The 23,659-nt window shown below is 40.5% G+C and overlaps 1 protein-coding gene across 1 annotated transcript; it reads left to right on the forward strand.

Moving 5' to 3' along the window:
* The first annotated feature begins 660 nt into the window (after nucleotides 1-660).
* Nucleotides 661-23,372, forward strand: LOC137356280 (carcinoembryonic antigen-related cell adhesion molecule 5-like). The gene is made up of 13 exons (XM_068022151.1): nucleotides 661-1,455; nucleotides 2,211-2,316; nucleotides 5,411-5,456; nucleotides 5,769-5,804; nucleotides 6,846-7,136; nucleotides 10,473-10,769; nucleotides 11,633-11,932; nucleotides 15,280-15,585; nucleotides 16,265-16,561; nucleotides 19,051-19,356; nucleotides 20,211-20,513; nucleotides 20,958-21,056; nucleotides 23,215-23,372. The coding sequence occupies exons 3-13, from the start codon at nucleotides 5,426-5,428 to the stop codon at nucleotides 23,370-23,372; spliced, it is 2,424 nt and encodes an 807-aa protein (XP_067878252.1). The 5' UTR covers nucleotides 661-1,455; nucleotides 2,211-2,316; nucleotides 5,411-5,425.
* Nucleotides 23,373-23,659: the final 287 nt, after the last annotated feature.

A 23,659-nucleotide genomic window follows, 5' to 3' on the forward strand; every position in this document is an offset into this window, starting at 1 on the left:
AAAATAAAGGACATCATTCTAAATGGGGTGCCGGAGCATGTTAGACTAAAACATTTCCCATGTTAATGCCACCGTGTTTCTTTGTTGAGCTATGTATTTTAGTTTTAAATGGGGATCAGTGTGCACTTAATAAAGATCACCACTTTTACAAAGATACCGGGTCAGTCAGCCTGTGAAGTTAATGGAAATATGTCCAGCTTCTCTCAATATAATGCCTGCTTTCAAAACAAAAAGAGCTTGAATTCCTCCCAGAAGCTAGCACGGAAGGAGAAAGAACTATCACCATGAAAAATAGGGGAAAAGGCACGATTAAGGAGGAGAAAGTATCCGGTAAAGTTAGTGTTCAATACGAAACATATTAACACAAGAAATATTCCAGCAGGTGTGTGTCCTGCCTCCACCACATGTTGCAAAGTCTAGTCAGTAAGGACCTCGATAATATTCCTTTTTGCAAGACTTTCTTTCAATTTTGAACTGTCTTAACAATGGAAGAGGCAACTGCACTTACCAAAAGATTTAGATCCGATTAAATGATGCCTGCAATACCGGAAGTCTCTTTCATTCAACTGCTCATACCGCCATCTATGCCGTGACTGCGAATCCACAGCTTCTAATTTCATGCAATCGAGACAATAGAAAAAAGTAAGCAACTTCCGGCTCCTCTCGGGTGAAAGGGAAACAAGTTTCTGCAGTCCGCTTCACTGAGATTAAAAGCAGTTTCGGGAACATGCGTTGCTCACCTCCACATTGTGGCTTGGTTTCGATGGAGTCCTGATGGCAGAAACGCAGCAGAGTGAGTTCCATATTATAGAACAATGCAAATGAAGGGAGAGCACCGGCTGAGTGACATTAAGGGGAGGGCGCATGCGCGGAAGAATGCAAAGTGAGTTCTCAAAGAGCGGGTGAATCGAGGGAGCAAAAGGAGAGCGAGAGGATCTGTCATTAAACAATTTATCCTGTGTGCCCCCCAGAGATGTCTCGGCTACCCACATGGGTACGTGTATTAGAGTTCTGGATTCTGTGATCCAGAACGAACTCGCTGAAGGGTAGTGGAACTGTCAAAATGAAGATGGGCACGCACTTGAAGTACACAAATGTGAAGCGTTATGGGGTGAAAAGTGCAACATGGGACTAAATTGGACAGCTCTTTCCAAGAGCAAGCACTGTCATGGCAGGACGATCACCTTCCACCGTGCTGTAATATCCCATGTGTCCATGCTTCCCCAGTTCCACATCTCTTCGTTTGCAGATTGAAATAGTTACAATACCAAGATACATTCTCTGAAATACTGACTGAACTACGCAGAGTGTATATTTGGACTCCGCCATCTCACTTCAGCTCCTGTCATGTTTCACAAATAGAAACCTTCAAGAACAAAAGAGTGGCCTCTACTACGTGCTGGTCGACATCACGATACTTACAAGAATAGGCCTTGCGACTGTGCTTAAGATGTGGTAAGGAATACTTCTTAACTCTTCGCCATATAAAAATAGCGTAGTGTAGCTGGCAAGGTGCAATGTCTAATTAGGACTCTCACACACACACATGCACACAAAGACACTATATACAGACACACACACACACACACACACACACACAAGCACACATATATACATAGCAACACTCGAGCAGACAAATGATATGATCATACTTAATATGCAAGTCCGTTCTGTCCTGATTAAGCTGCTAAATTTCACTGTTGCTTAAATTTACAGTTAAAACTCCATATCCCGTCGATTACATTAACGACATCTGACATAATAAAACCAAATGGCCCCCTGTGCAGATGTGCTGAAGCTACCGTTCCTTGGCACGTAGGTTTCTATTTCAGTCAACCTCAAGTGACTGCACATTTCCTGTTCATTGAGGGCTTCATCTGCATGTTCTTTGTTAACATGTGCAGCTGAAGCGTTGCACCAAACAGTCAGTGAAAGGAAGACTTGCAGTCGGACAAAGCCGAGTGAGTAAATTATTGAGTTGCATAAAAGGGAAGCTGTGCTAAGATCTGAAATACTTGATGTGTTAATCATTTCCTGAAGCAGATGTAGACTAATAGTGTGATTATATATAACCGTAATATAACCATAATAATGGATTACATTTTTATCGTGGGGGAAATATTGTCAATAGTTTTCTTGGTATTCATATCCATATTGACAAGTTTGTTAGTATTAATCTGTTATTATTTTACCGGAACTCCATATCCTAGAGTCATTTACGGTACAGAAGGCGGCCATTGGGCCCATCGAGTCCATGCCAGCTCTCCACGGAGCGATCCAGTCAGTTGCATTCGCCTGCTCGATTTCCAGAGCCCTGTAAGTCTATTTCCTTCAAGTAGCCGTCCAATGTCCTTTCAAATTCATTGATTGTCTCTGCTTCCACCACCCTTGTGGGCGGCGAGTTCCAGGTCATTACCACCCGCTGTGAAAAACAGTTCTTCAACATGTTCTTCCTGCATCGCGTCTCCAAAGCCTTTAACCTGTGTCCACTCGTCCTTGTACCATTGGTTAATGGGAACAGCTTTTCCTCCCACAACTTATTTAAGCCTGTCATAATCTAGTACACTTCTATTAAATCTTCCCTCAATCTCCTTTGTTCTGAGGAGAACAACCACAGCTTTTCCAACCTAACGTTGTAGCTAAAATCGCCCATCACTGGAACCATTCTGGTAAATCTCCTCTGAATCCTCTCAAGGACAATTCCATCCTTCCTGCACTGTGGTGACCAGAAGTGGATGGTCCAGGTGCGAACGAAGCAGAGCTTTGTAAAGTTTCAGCTTATTCTCCCTACTTTTGTACTCAATGCCTCTATTAATGAATCTCAAGATCCCATATGCTTTACTCACCCACTATGTATCTGAAGTTGGCCGAAGTGCAAGGTAATTCTCCTCCGTGTCCTGGCTAATATTTATCGCTCAGTCAACATAATGAAGCAGATTTTTTGTCATTATCACATTACTGTTTATGAGAACTTGTCATGCACATTTTGGCTGCCATTTTTCCTACAATAGGACAGGAAACAGCAGTAAAACTTCAAAATTCTGCTTTGGCTGTAAAACACTGTGAGGAAACATATGGTTGTGAAAGACATTATTTTATTTCTTTTGTCATGATCAATTGTGTTTCATGTATCCCGTTCTTGTCAGTGCCATTCTGATTAATAAGGCTATATTGTCACTTGAGCTTTGATATTCAGCCCTATAAGCCTTGCTCAACTCATAGGAGTTTTCCACTGAAACTCCATTACTTATATTTCGAAAGGCGTTATGCTGTTTGTTAGATGTCTGTTTTTAATTTCCCAGTTTAAAAACAGGTAATATGTTCTTTATGCTAACACAAAAGCAAAATACTGTGGATGCTAGAAATCTGAAACTCAACAGAAAATGCTGGAAAAAAGCTCAGCCAGCCAGGAAAGCATCTGTGGAGAGAAAAACAAAGTTAACGTTTTAGGTCTGTGTGACCTTTCTGATGAAACGTTAACTCTGTTATTCTCTCCACAGATGCTGCTTGACCTGCTGTTTGTTTGTGGTACTCGGTATCATTCGGAAAATGGAAGGCACCAGATATTCTCACTTATGCCCTCTTTCAATTGATAACTTTCCAGAAGGCAACTTTGGAAGCAAATGGTTGCCTTTTATTAGCTTCTCAATCGGATCACTTCCCAACTACAGGCATCATTGGTGTGGTTTGGAGATGGCACCGGAATATCAAGAACTGTCTTAGCTCACCAGTGCCAGGCAGTAATGGGAGAGGGTATTGTAGGACTCCAGTTAAATAGTGGAGCTTATTGCTCGTTTACATCTCTGGGAGCAAGTAATATTGGAGATCTTAATTCGTACTAAAGAACAAAGAACAAAGAAAATTGCAGCACAGGGACAGGCCCTTTGGCCCTCCAAGCCTACGCCGATCCAAATCCTCTATCTAAACCTGTCGCCTATTTTCTAAGGGTCTGTATCTCTTTACTTTCTGCCCATTCATGTATCTGTCTAGATACATCTTAAAAGACGCTATCGTGCCCGCGTCTACCACCTCCGCTGGCAATGCATTCCAGGCACCCACCACCCTCTGTGTAAAGAACTATCCACGCATATCCCCCCAACACTTTTCCCCTTTCACTTTGAACTCGTTTCCCCTTGTAATTGAATCCCCCACTCTGGGAAAAATCTTCTTGCTATCCACCCTGTCTATACCTCTCATGATTTTGTACACCTCAATCAGGTCCCCCCTCAACCTCCGTCTTTCCAATGCAAATAATCCTAATCTGCTCAACCTCTCTTCATAGCTAGCGCCCTCCATACCAGGCAACATCCTGGCGAACCTCCTCTGCACCCTCTCCAAAGCATCCACATCCTTTTGGTAATGTGGCGACCAGAACTGCACGCAGTATTCCAAATGTGGCCGAACCAAAGTCCTATACAACTGTAACATGACCTGCCAACTCTTATATTAATCACTGCTGTACTGATAGAGATAAACTGTGCCCTCCAGATAGGATAATTCCCGCCGATGTCATGCTCTTGCTTTAACCAGTCGAGGAGTTGAGACAATTGTACATGCTTGTTGAAGGTTGAGGCAATAATCTAGTAATGAAGAAGTGTTGTACGTTTGCATGAGATGTCCGAGGCCCATTCCTCTGCTCAGATGCATATGAATAATCCATGACTCGATATCCCCTCGGGGCCAGGTTCAATTTTCTCCTTCCAGGCACAGTAATTAATTGGTCATTTACCTAATTCATGATTGTATAAACTCTTTGTTCGCTAATTAGCTTCTGCAAGTTCTTACGTGACAACAGTAATTAATCTTAAAATAAACTCAGTGGCTCCAAAGCGCTTAGGAACCTTCTGAGGCTGCAAAAGGTGCAGGCACGGCATCCCAGATCATAACTACTCCCCGCGTCAAAAAATAAAAATCTTATGTTCTCCCTTTTTCCTCTACCATTAATGTTAAATCGGTGTCCTTTAGTTATTGATCCTCCAGCCAGTGGGAAAAAAAATAATCTCCTCATCCATTCCATCAAGATCCTTCAAAATTGTGAACAACTCTGTTAAATCTCCCTTTAACTTCCTCTGCTCTGGGAGGACAACAGCCCCTTCTTCAGTCTCCACAGGTTGCTGATGTCCCGCATTCCTAGTACATATGTAGGAAATCTCATCGACAGCGTCTCCAAGTCTATGGCATCCTTCCTAAAGTGTGTGGCCCCAGGTTCGTTGCAGTACCCCAGCTGAGACTCAGGCAGTGCTTTAGAAAATATATCATATTGTTTTTCTACTCTATGCCTCTACTTATAAAACCAATTATCCTCTATGTTTATCTCACAGCCTCATCAACTTGCCCTACCACCTTCAAAATGTTTGAATGGGAACTCTAAGGTCTCTGTTTCTGAATCTTTTTCACTGTTTTTCAATAGATATTTTTGCTGAAGATGAATTGGATGAAGTACTTCACTTTTTTTAGTAAGTAAGACAACATACCATTCCAATAAATGTGTGAATCATGATTTTTTTTTACAGCAAACAGACAATTTTGTGCACTGTGAATGTGTCTGCCCATTTCTCAGACAATTGCGTCAATTGACCTCCATGATGCTAATTCACTTGTCCTAATTTGAATTATCATTTTGCTTGTTGGTAATGCCATATTTTGTTCTTTATTATTATTTTTATTAACAATTTGAGTGTATTTATTTTTATTCACAAGGAAAATGTCACAGTTATTGTTTGATTATTACTATTATTAAGATTATTGAAACCATTTCTTTCTTTCAGTGTTGCTCATTGGAAATTCCCTTGTTCTTTCAAAAGGTCAGTAAATGAACTGTTGAACTAGGCGGTGTAATTTCACAGGACATTCGTTTCCAAATCCAGGATAGTGATTTGCTGTATTGCCGCCTAGTTTCCTTGTGCAAAGCAACAGATGGTTGCGATCATGATGATTATTATGATGATAATAATAATAATGTAGTATTCGAGTGCTAGATCAGTGGTGAGAAAATATGGATCCGCACACAAACTGTACGACCTTGCTGTTATTGCAGAAAATAAAAGTTCATGGTGTAGGGGGTAACATATTGGCATTGATAGAAGATGGTTAGCTAACAGGAAACAGAGAGTAGGCATAAATGGGTCATTTTGTGAATGGAAAGGTGTAACGATTGGTGTGCCACAGGGATTTGTGCTGGGGCTTCAACTTTTTAAAATTTGTATAATTTACTTAGATGAAGAGACCAAAGGTATGGTTGCTAAATTTGCTGGCGACACAAAGTTAGGTAGGAAGGTAACTTGTGACGAGGACATAAGGAGGCTACAAAGAGATATAGATAGGTTAAGTGAGTGGGCAAAGACCTGGCCAATGGAGTATAATGTGGGAAAGTGTGAAATTGTCCAGTTTGCAGGAAGAATAAAAAAGAAGCAAATTATCTAAATGGTGAGCGATTGGCAGAGCTCTGAGATGCAGAGGGATCTGGGTGTCCTCGTGCATGAATTGCAAAAGATTAGTATGCAGGTAGAGCACGTAATTAGGGAAGCAAATAGAATGTTATCATTTATCGTTAGCAGAACTGAATATAAAAGTAGGGAGTTTGTGCTTCAGTTATACAGGGCATTGGTGCGATCACAATATTCCAGCATCTTTTGTTACGTGACTGACCAATTAGACTGAACAACACAGTGGAGTCATGGAGAGATTAGCAGCAATACATAAGTGGTTTCTGGCATTGTATCCATTTGTCAAAGGAGTTAAACATGTTTTTAAGTCGGACTAGAAATTTGTGTAGAAATTTCAGATGGAATATATGAACTTATTAGCATGGTTTCCTTACATACAATCTTCTTATATTCCCGAAGGTCAAAGTAAGCCAGAAATCGCCATGAAGCCATGGCTGGATGGAATTGTTAAAGGAGAAAATGTGACCATTACCTGCACCACTACTTCTGCGTGTTCACAAACTTGGTTTTCCCTGTACAAAAGCAATGCAGTAAAATATCATGCGAAGGTTCGAACCATCGGCACACAATGCACTGTCGCTTTCATCATTCAAGTGAACAAAACTGAATATTACACTTGCCGCTACTCTGCTGGTTCTAACAATTGGAAACCCTCTTCATACAGTGATCCGGTGAACATTACTGTTATAGGTAAGTGAACAGTTGAAATAGTTTGCACAGTGTGGAAAAGCATAAAAACAAATTGCCCAGAAATTGTTGGATTCTGAGCTCGGAGGTTCTCAAACTACAGATACTTGGCGGTTTATAGATTCTTTCCAGCGAATCTTATAACCTCACTTCCCAGAGACACCTTCACTAACCGATTATTAATTAACTCTTTCTCATTGCACAATGCTACATCTGAATTAACCAGTCCTTCTAGTTGGTAGAATGTTCTGAAAGTTTCTGTGTGACCAATATTGGAAAAAAAGAAACGCTTTATTCACTTTGTTGGTGAAGTACAGAGGTGTTTTCAGAATACTAGCCTAATGTTAATTGCAAAATGCCTAATAGAAGTGCTATGAATATCGGGGAAAACACGTCATTTCCCACAATCTTAATTTTATAACAAAAGCGACAAAAATGAGGGAATCATTTTCCCTGACAGATTTACGAACATGTACTCAAAATCTCCGTTTCTGTTTATGTGCCTGTATGTATGCTTTCTGACCTGTGCGTGTGTTTTGCATGTTTCTGTTTGTGTCTGTTTTGAAATGTCTTTAGATTGCTTTGATATGTGCGACATTTGGTAGCTGTGTCCATGTTGGTGTTTGTGTACAACTGCGTGTGCTGATATGTCTGCATGTGTTTGTATTTGTGTGTGCATTGCAGTCGGCGTGTGTATGCTGCATTGTTTACTTTATGTGTTCATAAGATCATAAGAACTAGGAGCAGGAGTAGGCCATCCGGCCCCTCGGGCCTGCTCCGCCATTCAATAAGATTATGGCTGATCTTTTCGTGGACTCAGATCCACTTACCTGTGCTCCCACCGTATCCCTTAATTCCTTTATTGTTCAAAAAGATATCTACCTTAGCTTTAAAGACGTTTTTTGAAGAAGCGTCAACTACTTCACTGGTGTTGGTAGGTGTGTGCATGTTTTGCATGTGCTGGTATGTATTTGTGTGTATGTTGGTGGGATTGCATACCTGCCAGAAACACAAGTTATAACATTATCATTCAGTACTCATGGGAGCATATTGCTTTCAGACATCAATAATCTCTGTTGAATAAACTTGCTTAAACGGGATCGGATTACTTGGCTTTCAATTACACTTGTTACTTCCAAGTACACTGTCGTCAATTAATGTTCTGTGGCTCCCACATGTTTGCATTTGCATGCCTTTTTAACTAGTGTAACTTTTCTACAAACATTTCCCTTCTCCCTTTCCTGGGTAAACAACTTGCAATGGTGAAACCCTTTATTCCCGAGATGTGCTAACAATACAATATCAAAATTACTCACAAATAGAAACCCCACAGTGATGCATTGAGTCGTGCCTTTGTATATTTCTCCACGGTTTGCACACACACTCAAAATCTCTCTCTCTCTATCTGTGTGTGCGTGTGCGTGTGTGTGTGAGTTTGTCTGTTGGAATGTGTTTGCCTGTGTATGTGTGTGTTGATGTGGATGTCGGTGTACGGGTGTGGGGATGTGTGTGTCAATTTGTGTGTGGGTGTATGCGTTTGCGGGCACAAGCAATTTAAGAATATTATTGAGTTCCCATGAAAACATAATGTTGTCAGACATTAGTAATCGCTGTCCAACAACTTTCTTTACACCCGCTCACTGTAACTGTCGTCCTGTTACACATTTTGTTTCCAATGTCACGATAAAAAGGTAATGTTTTGAGGTTCCCATATATTTACATCTTAGAATTAGAACATGACAATTAGAACATTGCAGCGCAGTACAGGCCCTTCGGCCCTCGATGTTGCGCCGACCTGTGAAACCATCTGACCTACACTATTCCATTTTCATCCATATGTCTATCCAATGACCACTTAAATGCCCTTAAAGTTGGCGAGTCTACTACTGTTGCAGGCAGGGCGTTCCACACCCCTACTACTCGCTGAGTAAAGAAACTACCTCTAACATCTGTCCTATATCTATCACCCCTCAACTTAAAGCTATGTCCCCTCGTGTTTGCCATCACCATCCGAGGAAAAAGACTCTCACTATCCACCCTATCTAACCCTCTGATTATCTTATATGTCTCTATTAAGTCACCTCTCCTCCTCCTTCTCTCCAACGAAAACAACCTCAAGTCCCTTAGCCTTTCCTCGTAAGACTTTCCCTCCATACCAGGCAACATCGTAGTAAATCTCCTCTGCACCCTTTTCAAAGCTTCCACATCCTTCCTATAATGCGGTGACCAGAACTGCACGCAATACTCCAGGTGCGGTCGCACCAGAGTTTTGTACAGCTGCAGCATGACCTCGTGGCTCCGAAACTCGATCCCCTACTAATAAAAGCTAACACACCATATGCCTTCTTATCAGCCCTATTAACCTGGGTAGCAACTTTCAGGGATTTATGTACCTGGACACCAAGATCTCTCTGCTCATCTACACTACCAAGAATCTTCCCATTAGCCCAGTACTCTGCATTCCTGTTACTCCTTCCAAAGTGAATCACTTCACACTTTTCCGCATTAAACTCCATTTGCCATCTCTCAGCCCAGCTCTGCAGCCTATCTATGTCCCTCTGTACCCTACAACATCCTTCGGCACTATCCACAACTCCACTGGCCTTAGTGTCATCCGCAAATTTACTAACCCACCCTTCTACAACCTCCTCCAGGTCATTTATAAAAATGACAAACAGCAGTGGCCCCAAAACAGATCCTTGCGGTACACCACTAGTAACTAAACTCCAGGATGAACATTTGCCATCATCCACCATCCTCTGTCTTCTTTCAGCTAGCCAATTTCTGATCCAAAGCTCTAAATCACCTTCAACCCCATACTTCCGTATTTTCTGAAATAGCCTACCGTGGGGAACCTTATCAAACGCCTTACTGAAATCCATATACACCACATCCACTGCGTTACCCTCATCCACCTGTTTGATCACCTTCTCGAAAAACTCAATAAGGTTTGTGAGGCACGACCTACCCTTCACAAAACCGTGCTGACTATCGCTAATGAACTTATTCTTTTCAAGATGATTATAAATCCTGTCTCTTATAACCTTTTCCAACATTTTACCCACAACCAAAGTAAGCCTCACAGGTCTATTATTACCAGGGCTGTCTCTACTCCCCCTTCTTGAACAAGGGGACAACATTTGCTATCCTCCCGTCTTCTGTATAGCTTTTGCGAGAAATGCAACTCTTCCACAAATTTATCCATGTTGCCTTTTCCGGGATCACAATCTATAAAAGATGGGCTAAGAATGCAAGATTGGACCTGCTCACAGGCAACAAATTACAATTGCTGCCTCAATTAATTTCTGCAAGGTATTTCGCCTCTACTTTTTCCCCCAGATCGCCCAAAGACACCGTCAATCTCGTTGATGGACCACCACCCAGTCTTTGTCAAAGGAGAACGTGCCGAGATCAAGTGTCAAGTAAGTTCTAAGTATTCATGCAGTTGGCTGCACTTGCATCGAAATGGCGAAGAAGTGGGAAAGAAATCCGTTCATAGTGATGATCTTCACCATACCGCAACCTATGAAATTGCACCAACAGATTCAGAATCCTACAGCTGCCTGTGTGTAATATTGCTATCAGGAAACTGGTCGGAATCAGAGCACAGTGACAGAATAAATATAACTGTAATTGGTAAGTGACAATACTACGTTTAATCAACTTGTGGGGCTTGTGTGCATAAGTAGTTGGGTACTTTCTATCCAAAGGCATACATTTATTTCAAGAATTGCATCATTCCCCCCTTCCCCACCCTCTCCCACCAGCTTCCCACAGTCAAGCTATGAAACTGGCCGTCTCTCACTCGTCTTTGGCTAAAGCATTTTCTTCTGAATTTCCTGTTGGATTTCTTGGTTGCTATCTTATATTGATGGCCTGTAGTTATGTTCTTCTCCATAAGAAGGAACATTCTCTCTATATCCATTTTAGCAAACCTTTCATAATTTTAAAGACATCTATTTGGTCACCTCTCAGCTTTCTTTGTTCCTCTAGCCCACCTAGACTTGAACTTTCCAGTTAATAAGTGAAATCCCTATTCTTCCTACCAAAATCTAGAACTTCACACTTATTTGTGCTGAACATTATTTGCAAATTATTTGTCCATTCTACAAGTTCATAACTGTTATCCTGTAATGCTTTGCAGTTCTCCTCAGTATTGACTATTAACCCCAATTTGGTGTATTCCGGAAATTGTGACATTGTGTGTTTGATTGCAAAGTCCCAATCGTCCATGTAAATTGTGAGCAGGAGTTTTCCCAGCACTGATCCTTGTGGAACACTACTTCCTGCCTTCTTTCACTCTGAATAACTAGCCTTTATGCTGACTCTGAGTTGTGCCTTGAAGACAGCTGGCAACCCATTCTGGTTCCGATTGGAGACTGAAAGTGTTCCTGTTTACGATGAAATAAAAATTGACCGAGTGAACTATGAGAAATTTCAATGACATGTTGCCAAAGAGAATTTATCTTAATGTTGCATCTTTTTTTTTCATCTTTAAGCAAACCGTCCACAAAAACCGGAAATCAGGCTAAATCAGTCTGCAAATATATTTCTGAAAGGGGAAAACGTCACCATCATCTGTGCGGCTGACATTCAGAATTCATCCAGCAGGTTTTCTCTGTACAAAGTTAGCAATGGCGATTCGGCTGATCAGAGGAACAGTAAAACTGGTTACAATTTTGTCAGTTTCGACCTTGTAGCCAATGTGTCGGAATATTACTGGTGCGCCTATCAAACGGAGATATCAGGGTGTTTCGTAGACTCTGAAAACAGTACAACAGTGCACGTTCCTGTAATCGGTAATCCACTAATATTCTTGGTTAATATTGTCAGATTTTGTGTTCAAAATCAATCACTAAGCATAGACAAATAACTGTTGGCATAGAATTCAATAACAAGTCAGATAATAAGGAATCAAGACAGAAACATAGAAAGAAAGACATTCAAAAAGAAAGAAAGAGAAGTAAACATAAAGCCAGAAGACTTGCAATTATATATTTGGCTTCTCATGAGCTCAGAAAGCATGGACGCACATTACGATCAATTAAGTATTTAACTGAAATGTAGTCACTTTTGGAATGCAAGGGAACAGGTAGCTGATTTGCGTAAAACAAGATGATAACTGTCTGATGATATGCTAGCTAAAGGATATACATCGGAGAATACAACGGGTATAATTCCCCTCTCCTTCCTCCAATAGTGTCACGGGGTGCCTCGTGCACTGGAAAGTGAATGTTATCATGGCTTTAGTTGTACGCCTCACGTGACAATGTAGTACTCCATCAACTGTGCATTGAATTGCTGTACAAGATTTTGGGCTCAACTCTTTATAGTCTTGACCCCACAACCTTCTCACTCAAAAACGACTGAATACCATTCATCCAGGGCTCTTTCTTCAGTTCTCCTAATCGTCATTAAAATTTAACTTTCATATTCTGGTTCCTCAAAATGGGAATGGTGTAAGCCTCAAGTGTCAGCAAAGTATCCAGATGTTTTACAGGTCACGTGATATGTCGGGTGATTAACTGTGAACATGACGTTGAGTGAACTAAACTGCATTTAGACAGGTCGGTAGATTGAAAGTATGGATCACGGCTAAAATTTAATATGGACCAATGAGAGGTGGTCCACTTTAGGAGGGAGGAAAACAATTTGATGTTTCCGCCAAATGAGAAGAAATAATGTTTGAAAGATAGTTACCCATGTGACTGTGTTTTAGTTCCACAACTCTTTTTTTTCCAGAACCTCTATTCCTAAATTCCTCCCCTCCAGTTCCAAATCTCATGCGTCCACCAGAAAATTAAAATGACGATCCTCTTTTGAGCTAGGTTCTACGTCATCCGTTCTTGCTCCTCTACACAATTTCAATGGCTGACGTTACAATACGGAAATGCCTTCTTTTTTTTATTCATTCATGGGACGTGGGCGTCGGTGGCTAGGCCAGCAATTATTGCCCATCCTTAATTGCCCTTGAGAAGGTGACCTGCCTTCTTGAACCACTGCAGTCCATGTGAGGTAGGTATACCCACAGTGCTGTTAGGAAGAGTGTTCCAGGATTTTGACCCAGCGTCAGTGAAGGAACAGTGATATAGTTCCAAGTCAGGATGGTGTGTGACTTGGAGGGGAATTTGTAGGTGGTGGTGTTCCCATGCATTTGCTGCCCTTGTCCTTCTAGTTGGTAGAGGTGGCGGGTTTGGAAGGTGCTGTCTAAGGAGCCTTGGTGAGTTGCTGCAGTGCATCTTGTAGATGGTACGCACTGCAGCCACTGTGCGTCGGTGGTGGAGGGAGTGACTGTTTGTGGATGGTGTGCCAATCAAACGGGCTGCTTTGTCCTGGATGTGGTCGAGCTTCTTGAGTGTTGTTGGAGGCTGCACCCATCCAGACAACTGAAGAGTATTCCATCACACTCCTGACTTCTGCCTTGTAGATAACGGACAGGATTTGGGGAGTCAGGAGATGAGTTGCTCGCCGGTGGATTCCTAGCCTCTGAACTGCTCTTGTAGCCACGGTATTTATATGACTACTCCAGTTCAGTTTCTGGTCAATGGTAGCTCCTAGGATGTTGATAGTGGGGGATTCAGCGTTGGTAATGTCATTGAATGTCAAGGGGAGATGATTAGATTCTCTCTTGTTGGAGATGATCATTGCCTGGCACTTGTGTGACGTGAATGTTACTTGCCACTTATCAGCCCAAGCCTGGATATTGTCCAGGTCTTGCTGCATTTCTACGCAGACTGCTTTAGAATCTGAGGAGTCACGGATATACTCAAATAAAAACTTTTATTCTTGAGGAGATATAGTGAGTTGATTTTTTGGAAACAGCATTTATATCAAATCACTGCTCACTGTATCTAATTCAAATCAAAGTTTGTAACTGGATATGCCCTAGAAACAACAAAGGAAGCAATACAACATCAGTCTCCTATTATACACCTTCCCAATATACAATTTTGTTAACTTCGATAGAACCTGAGACCAGGCATATCGTACTGTGGTGTGCAAGCAGGATCCTGCCTGCATTAGGTCCCCATCCATGTCACGTTTCATCTGCCATATGTTTTATCGAGTTTAAAAATAAACCTTGATAATAGTTTCGGCCTCAACAGTGGAGCAGTATTTCTCTCCATCTGTCTTCATAGGTGTGGGAAACCCAGGATGTAATTTATCATAAATCTGGTTTAGTTAACAAGCAATGAGTATATGAATAGACTAAAGCATCAATATAGAAAATAACATCAGACCTCTTAGTTCACAATAGACGGAATTTGCATATGAAAACCCTAGGTTCTTTGTGAAGTAAAATTAGTATGTTGTAAAAGGAACCAATAGTTGCAAGGGCATTCAAGTCCGCAAGGTACGAACGGAATTTGGCCATTCAACCCATGGAGCCTGTTCCTCCACTCAGATCATGCTTGATCTGAAAGTCAAGAAGGTTTATCCGCCCTATTTTCACATCCCATAACATAATTACATAGACAAAATCTATCAATCCCAGTCTTGAATGTTTCAGTTGTCCCCCAGTATCTACAAAGCTTGAGGGGTGCGAGTTCCATGTTTCCTGCTCCCATGTGTTGAAACGTTTTGCATGATCTCACTCCTGAATGGCATAGCTTAATTTTAAGATGATTTAATATTATTCTAGAAATCTAAGTAGAAGAAATAGTTTACCTTTGTGAAAATTACCTTTGTACCTTTACAACTGAATATATTAATAAATATATAATTTTCTAAATTCAATGCACTACAAGTCAAGATTATGCAAATTCTGTTCATAAATTACCCCTTTAAGCCCTGACATTATTCTGATGGATCTGCGCTGTACCTCCTTCAAGGCCAAAGGACTAGCTTTTAGTGGACTGCCTGAATCTCTTTGCTCCTCCACAATTCCTAGTGTTCCTCTAGGAAAGAAAAAACCGTTTTGTTTTTCGCAAATGCAAAATGGTTGGTCTGAAATATAGCCTCATTGAAACATAGGCTTGAATTGAATTAAATTACTATTCAAAATATACTGTTTTCTCTTTAAAAAAAAAACCCGATTCAGTGGCTTCCAAATCACTGAGGGGACGAGATCGATTATCATAACTCTTAATTATTATGACTATTATCATGCCTATTAATGCAAATTGAAACTCTCATTCCATTTCAGGTCGTCCCACAAAACCGAAAATTTCATTGAATCAGAATTTTACAACAGTTATAAGGGGAGAACTATTGTTATTGACTTGCAAAGACCCGCTTCAAGATTCGAACAATGCATTTTATCTGTACGAGGTGATCAACACAATTCCAGTCACAACACGCATAATCGTGCAGGGAAAGCAACCAGTAACGTTGAATCTCACAAACATAATGAATTTGGGGGAAGTGCTTTACCGATGCATCCAGAAGACGGTGGTCTCCGGCCGACAGATTGATTCTGAGCAAAGTGATCCTGTAATCCTGACTGTAGTAGGTGGGCTAATGTTATTGTTCATTGTTCTTAAAGGCGGTTTGTTCTAACATAACACAACTTGTTTGCCTTATCATATTTCGTTTCCAGCATCGATTAGAATCGATATTCTTATTAAAAAAATACAATACAAAATAATCGGATAGTTTTACTTCGGGATCCCTTTGTTCCTCTACATCATCTACACTTGGACCTTCCAAATCATAGTGAAGTCCCTTTCCTTCCTTCCAAAATTTACTACCTCACATATATTTGTGTGGAACGTCATTTGCAAATCATTTGCCCATTCTGCAAGTTTGTTAACGTCCTCCTGTAATTTGTTGCAGTTCTCCTCAGTACTGACTATTCGCTCCAATTTGGTGTCATTAAAAATTTATAGGTTGTGTTTTTGGTTCTAAACTCCAAATCGTTGATGTAAACTTTGAACAGAAGTGGTTCCAGCACTGATCCCTGTGGAACACCACTTCCCGCCTTCTTTCACTCTGAATAACTGACCTTTACGCCCACTCTCTGATTTCTGTCTTGAAGCCTGTCGGCAATCCATTCTGGTTCCAACTGGAGACTAATAGTGTTTCTGTTTAATGTAAAATAAGAATTGACCAGTAAATAGTTAACAATTTCAACTAAATGTTGTCAAGGAGAATTCATCTCATTGCCAGATCGTTTCTTCGTCTTTATGCAGAGCGTCCACCAAAGCCGGAAATCAGGCTAAACGAGTCCGTAAATATATTTCTGAGAGGGGAAAATGTCTCCATTACCTGTGCGGCTGACTTTCAGCACTCATCCAGCACGTTTTCTTTGTACAAAGTCAGCAATGGCCATTTGGTGGATCAGAAGAATGGTAACACCGGGTACAATTTTGTCAGTTTCCACATTGCAGCCCATGTGTCGGAACAGTACTGGTGTGCCTATCAAACAGAGATATCAGGGCGGTTCATAGACTCCGAAAACGGGACAACAGTGAAAGTTCCTGTAATCGGTAAGTCCAATAATTTTCTTGTTTAATTCTGTCAGATTTTGTGTTAAAATCAATCAGAGACAAACAACTGTGAGCTGGCGATTCATGTAACCAGTCAGATATCAAGGAATAAAGACCGAAACACAGAGAGAAATACGGCCCGAGAGAAAGAAAGAGAAGGAAACAGAAAGCCTTGCAATTTCATATTTTGCGTCTCACGATCTCAGGAAGTACGTCAGCGCTTTGGTATCAATTAAGTACCAGACTGAAGTTTAGTCACTTTTGTAATGTAGGAAAATCGGTAGCTGATTTGCGGACAACAAGATGGGGATGTCATGATAATGTGTTGGATGAGGTACTTACATTGGAGAAGACAACTTACACTGTTTTTTCTCCAATAGTGTCATGCTGTGCTCAGTGCACTTGAAGGTGAATGTTGCCTTGGCCTCAGTTTGACGCCTCATGTGACAATGTAGTGCTCACAATGCATTGGATTGTTCGAGTCCCTCCAATGGGGCTTGAGTTCACAGCTTGTTGATTCTGAAGTGGGTGAGCTACCATTCATCATGGCTCCATTGTCGGCTGAAAGGGGGAAATACTTGTTCTTCAGGTCTCCTTAGTGGTTAACCAGATGTCAATTTACAGATTTATGGCTCCTCAGAATGCGAATGTGACAACACAATATCCAAATGATTGATAACCCATATCGTATATTGCGTGGTTAACCGTAAACACGGCTTTGAGCAAACATACATGCATTTTCACAGATCGGTAGATTGGACGTACGCATCACTTAAAACTTAATGTGGTTAGATGAGAGTTGGTGCACATTAGGAGGCAGAAAAACAATGTGATGTATATGCACCAAATGAAAAGAAATAGCGTTTAAAACTAAAGTGCCTTGTGAGACAGCTCCGTGTCCCTTTTTTCCAGAATCCCACACCTAAATGTTTCCCCTGCAGTTACAAAGCTAATTAGTTCACCATGAAATTAGCTGCAGCTAAGTTCACTGTCCACTTTTAAACTAGATTCGACTACATCCCTTCTTGACCTTCTACACTATTACAATGGCTCCGTGAAAAAAAACGGAAACCACGCCTTCTTTACACACAATAACTTTTATTCTTCAGGAATTACAATGAGGTGTTTTCTGAAAATAGCGTTTACACTAAATGCCTGCCTGCTGTATCTAATTCAGATCTGGTTTTGTAATTGAGTATGATCTAGAATCATGAAAACAAGCTATATAAAACTGATCTCCCGTTATACGACTGCCCGACATTCAATTGCGTTAACTTCAGTAGAACTGGATACTCCATGTGTTTACAACAGTCGGAAAAAAGGATCCCGCCAGTTTTACGTCCCCATCAATGTCAAATTTCACTCGCCAACATGTTTTATCATTTTATCTTTCAAATAAACCTTTATAATAGCTTCTGCCTCAACAACGTGGCTAGGTGGAGCAGTGTCTCTCTAAATCTCTCCATAGATATTTGAAACCCAGCGAACACAGCATGTAATTTATCATAAAACCGGTTTATTCGACAGGCATTGAGTATATGAATAGACTAACGCAGGGATATAGAGAATAACTTCCGATCTCCGAGCTCACAATAGACTGAGTCTGAATGTGAAAAAAATCTAGGTTCTTTGTAAAACAGAAAATAGTATGTTGTGAAAATAGCATGTGGTTGTAAGGCCATTCAAGACAAGAATGCAAGGAAATAAATAGACCATTCAACTCATCGAGCCTGTTCTGCTGCGCAATCACATTTTTAAGAGAGGCAACATAAATTTTGGATATTAATTTAATTCAAGTCAATCTTATTTTTCAATGCGAGCAAGATTGGGGTTATCCGCTTTGGATTTGAGAAAAAATATGGTTGGCTCTTAAGTGTCCTGTGAAATGGCCATGCAAGCGACTTAGTTCAAGGGCAATGAGGAATGGGCAACAAATGCTGGACTTGCCAGCCACGACCACATCCTATAGAAGAATTAAAGTGAAAACATTCTGAAGCTTCGGTGCCGTACCTCCTCCAAGGCCAATGTTTAATTCCTTTATCAGCTTCCTGAAGGTCAGTACCCAGAAGAAGGCAGTACTCCCAGTAGAGTCTCACCAAGGTTTTTTATGAAGGAATAATATGTTCCTATTCTTTGGATTCCAACGACCTTGCAATAAATACCAACATCAATTATTCTTGTTGATTCCTTTCGTACCTGTCCACTAGCTTTCAGTGCATTGACTGAACATCCAAATCTCCTTGCTTCTCTACAGTTTCTCGACTTCCACCAACAACAAAAAAAAGTTTTACTTCTCAAATCCAAAGTGGATAACCTCAAATCTACTCGCATTGGAAAATGGGATTGTTTTCAATTAAATTAATATCCAAAATATATTTCGTCTCTCTTAAAAAAAAAGTGATTCGGTAGTTTGCATAACTCTTAGTGGATGAGATGTACTATTATAACTATGTCTATTAATGCAAATCGAAACTTGCATTCCACTTCAGATCGACCCACAAAACCGGAGATTTTCCTAAATCAGAATTTTACAACAGTGATAAGGGGAGAACTGTTGTTATTGACTTGCAAAGCCCCGCCTCAAGATTCGAATAATGCACTTCATCTGTATGAAGAGAGCAACTCATTTCCAGTGACAGCACCCATAATCATGAAGGGAAAATATCCAGTGATGTTCAACCTCACTGACGTAATGCATTTGGGGCAAGTGCATTACCGATGCATCCAGAAGATGCTGGCCTCAGGCCGACAGATAGATTCTGAGCGAAGTGATCCGGTAATCTTGACTGTCATAGGTGGGTAGATTTTGTTGTTTGTTGTTCTTAAAGGCGGTTTGTTCTAAACATCACACAATTTCTTGTTTGCCTTATCAGATTTCGTTTCCAATATCGTTTTGAATCGATTTTTAAGAAATACATTACAAATTAATCGGAAATTGTTATTTTTTACTACAAGCATAACATGTTCTCCTTTATTACCCAACATTTAGCAATGCATTTCTCAAAATAATAATTAATTGTAGATACGAATCCTTTGTCCTTCTTCCCTTTTGAAGTTGCACCTACCTCTATCATTGACCCAAGGTCGACCTGAGTTTGCATCTTTCCATTTTTTTTCCTCTCGTAATCAATTACTTTTAGTTTAGTTTAGAGATACAGCACTGAAACAGGCCCTTGGGCCCACCGAGTCTGTGCCGACCACTAACCACCCATTTATACTAATCCCATATTCCTACCACATCCCCACGTGTCACCATATTTCCCTGCAACCTACCTATACTAGGGGCAATTTTTTGTTATAATGACAAATTAACCAATCAATCAGCAAGTCTTTGGCATGTGGGAAGAAACCGGATCACCTGGAAGAAACCCACGCAGACACAGGGAGAACTTATAAACTTCACACAGACAGTACCCAGAATTGAACCCGGGTCGCTGGAGCTGTGAGTTTGCGGTGCTAACCACTGTGCCACCACTAAATCCCGGCGAGCAATATACGCCAAATGAAGCAAACCGAATCAGGAGAGGAACTGGAGTGGAAAAAGTGACAACATGGATAATGGCTCTTTTCACAGTTTTCCCCACCTTTAACAGGAGTTTGTACATTCATTGATGTTATTTAATATTACGTTTTCCACTTTTTTTTATAGACCGACCTTTAAAACCAAAGGTTTTGCTGGAAACACAAGATCCCGATAACGAGAATGAACAAAATATCACTGTTAACTGTACGGCACCGAATGCATATCCTATCAAGGAATTCTTTTTCTACAGAAATTCTCAAAGCCTGCTTCAGAGAGTTGAAGTAACAAAGGGACAATATTCCGCCACAATCAGTATCACTGTTCCTCGTTCAAACATGAGCACAGCATATTATACATGTCGATATGAAGTAGTGCTTGATGGGCGACGGATAGGCTCAGATACAAGTAACCGTCAGCGACTGGTGTCAGGTAAAGAGATTGTTGACATCCTACCACTCGTTATGCATGTGAACTAAGGAACTATTTACAAACAATATTGCTTTTTTAAAGACTTTTCCAGCTTATTTACGAATCATGATTTTAGTATATTATAAAATAATAATTAAGGAGGAATATTAACATTGTTTGCTATTGCATTCACAATTCGTTGCAACTATTAATCTACTTGAAATAATTACGTAAAAAATATTAAACTATATCTATTTGCAAAAAAACAAAGCAAATCAACAGACTGTAAATTATTTTTGTCTCATGATTTGGGTTTAACCCCCAAAAGTCTGCAATGGGTATCGTGGACATACCTGTCTGTGCTGCCATCCGTGTGCCAGCTTGTATCCATTGTTTTGATGACTTGGCAAGACCTGTTTGAATTTGCATAATATCCTAGGGCTTGTTCCTGTGGTTCTGTTTCAGATGGGTTTGATATGACACTGATCATTCTTCTGGGATCTGCGGGCTTTCTATTTCTGATCATCATCATTTTGGCATCCTGTGTGGCGAGCACTAAAAGAGGTAGTTACCCATTTATTTGGCAATAAATAGGAAGGAGATTCAAATATTTATTTGCTTTTATGAATATAAATTAATTAAGTTGCATTCGTAAGTTTCGTTGTCAGCAAGCATCCATCTGGGTCCTTCATTCCTGGCCCATGAGTTCATTCAACATTCAATTTTCACATGTCTTATTAATATGACTTATGAATAGTTACAAAACGCTTTGAGGGATGAAACGATATATTCATCATTTGTGGTCCAGTACTCTTGTTGTTAATGTATAGAAAAAGAAGCAAACAATTTCGTGTCCCCTTTAATCCTTTTACCAATCACCTTAAATCTACGCCCCCTTGTAATTGATCTCTCCACTATGGAAATCAGTTCTTTCCTATCTATTCTATCTAGGCCCCTTATAATTCTGTACACCTCAATTACGTCACCCCTGAACCTCCTCTGTTCTAAGGAAACCATCCCTAGCCTATCCAATCTTTCCTCATAGCTGTAACTTTCAAGCTCTGGCAACATTCTTGTAAATCTCCTCTATACTCTTCCCAGAGCAATTAAGCCCTTTCTGTAATGTGGTGACCAGAACTGTATGCAATACTCCAACTGTGGCCTAACCAGCGTTTTATACAGTTCCAGCATTACATGTCTGCTTTTGAATTCTATACCTCAGCCAATAAAGAAAACATTCCGTCTGCCTTCTTCACCACTCTATCTGCTACCTTCAGGGAGCTGTGGACGTACACTCTAAGATCTCCCACTTCTTCTACCCCTCTCAATATCCTCCCATGTATTGTGTATTTCCTCACTTTATTTGCCCTCCCTAAATGCATAACCTCACACTTATCTGGATTGAATTCCATTTGCCACTTTTCCACCTATTCAAACAATCCAGTGATATCTTTATGGAGTCTACAGCTATCCTCTTCACTAACAACTACACGTCCAATCTTTATGTCATCAGCAAACTTCCCGATCATTCCTCCCAAATTTAAGTCCAAAACATTAATATATACCACAAACAGCAAGGGACCCAGCCCTGTGGAACGCCACTGGAAACTGATTTCCATTTACAAAAATATCCATCGATTACTCCCCTTTGTTTCCTGTCCCTGAGCCAATTCTAGATCCAATCTTCCACATTCCCCTGTACCCCTTTAGCTTTCATTTGACTGACCAGTATGCCATGTGGGACCTGGTTAAATGCCTTACTAAATCCATGTAGACCACTTGCAATGCACTACCCTTGTCAATCCTTCTTGTTACTTCATCAACAAACTCAATTTAGTTAGTAAGCCATGACCTTCCCTTAACAAATCCATGCTGACTATCCCTGATTGATCCGTGCTTTACTAAGTGGCAGTTCATCCTGTCCCTCAGAATAGATTCTAACAACTTACCCATCACCGAAGTCGGACTGACCGGCCTATAATTATATGGCCTATCCCTCGCACCCTTTTTAAGCAATTGTAGAATGTTCGCCTGGCGCTTTATCCACTTTCAAGGATGCCAGGCCCTCTAGTAATTCCTCTCTCATTATGATTATCGTATCTAATTGTTCACACTCCTCCTCTTTAACTACAATGTCTACATCAACCCTCTGCTTTGTGAAGACGGAGACAGAAAATGCATTCAACCTTGCCCTCACGTTCTGCACGCATGTGTTCCCTTGTACATCTCTAATAGACCCTACCCTTTCCTTAGTTATCCTCTTGTTCTTAAAGTACAATACAATACACAGACAAATTAAACAATTGGTTCTTTCGACAACAATTGCTTTTGAAAGGAGAAGCTTGAGAAATGCTTTCATGCGTTTTGTGCACTTACTAAATGCTGCTATAACAGTCGGTGTTTCAGTCCCTGGGGCTTGCTCTACCATGTAATTATCTCCTGGCACATCTTCACCTCAAACCCATTTACCGACATTTGCTGCAAATCCCTTGATGCCCTTATATCACAACTAATCAAGATGTCTGACTCTCGAATGCATCAACAGGCTTTGAGAAGTGATTTCCAAATGTTTATTCACATTTAGCATATATTGCGGATTCCGGAAATCCGAAATATTTACTGCATTTATGTGCAAAGGTCCTTCTCTATTTCACAAATGAATGACTGATCTCTAAACTTAAGGTAATCTCCTCTTATTCTTGACATTCTTATTCTTAAACAGGAGCAAGGGATTCTCCATATCCACTCTATCGAATTATTTTAACAGTTGAAATGCCTCAATTAGATCACTACTCAATACCTCATACCCAATGGAATAAACGTAATGATTATGCAATATATCATTCTTATTTAACCCTCTACGTCTCGGTCTCATTCTGATTAAACTATGCTGCAATACCCTCCTAAGTAAGCTTCCCACCTAAGACCACAACGCCAATATATTCTTCCTGAGACCTGGTGCCTAGAACTGAACATAGTACTATATATGTGTTCTGACTCACGTGTTATGCAACTTAGGAATAAAGTCCTTCCCCTTATATTTCAGCCACCTTAAGATAAATGGAAAAAATTCCATTAGGCTTGTATTTGCTGTTTGTCCCTGATTACAAGTTCGTCTTCATCTGTGTGCCTGGACTCCCAAATATATTTGCCCCTCTACAGTCCTT

Source organism: Heterodontus francisci, chromosome 45 (genome assembly GCF_036365525.1).
Source record: "Heterodontus francisci isolate sHetFra1 chromosome 45, sHetFra1.hap1, whole genome shotgun sequence".
Lineage (NCBI taxonomy): Eukaryota > Metazoa > Chordata > Chondrichthyes > Heterodontiformes > Heterodontidae > Heterodontus > Heterodontus francisci.

Bases quoted from the DNA above. Each gene is read 5' to 3' on its own strand.
- LOC137356280 (XM_068022151.1), top strand. From the start codon at position 5,426: ATGAATTGGATGAAGTACTTCACTTTTTTTA. The intron at 20,514-20,957 runs GTAAAGAGATTG...GTTCTGTTTCAG, and splicing joins CCGTCAGCGACTGGTGTCAG to ATGGGTTTGATATGACACTG. The intron at 21,057-23,214 runs GTAGTTACCCAT...ATTCTTAAACAG, and splicing joins TGTGGCGAGCACTAAAAGAG to GAGCAAGGGATTCTCCATAT.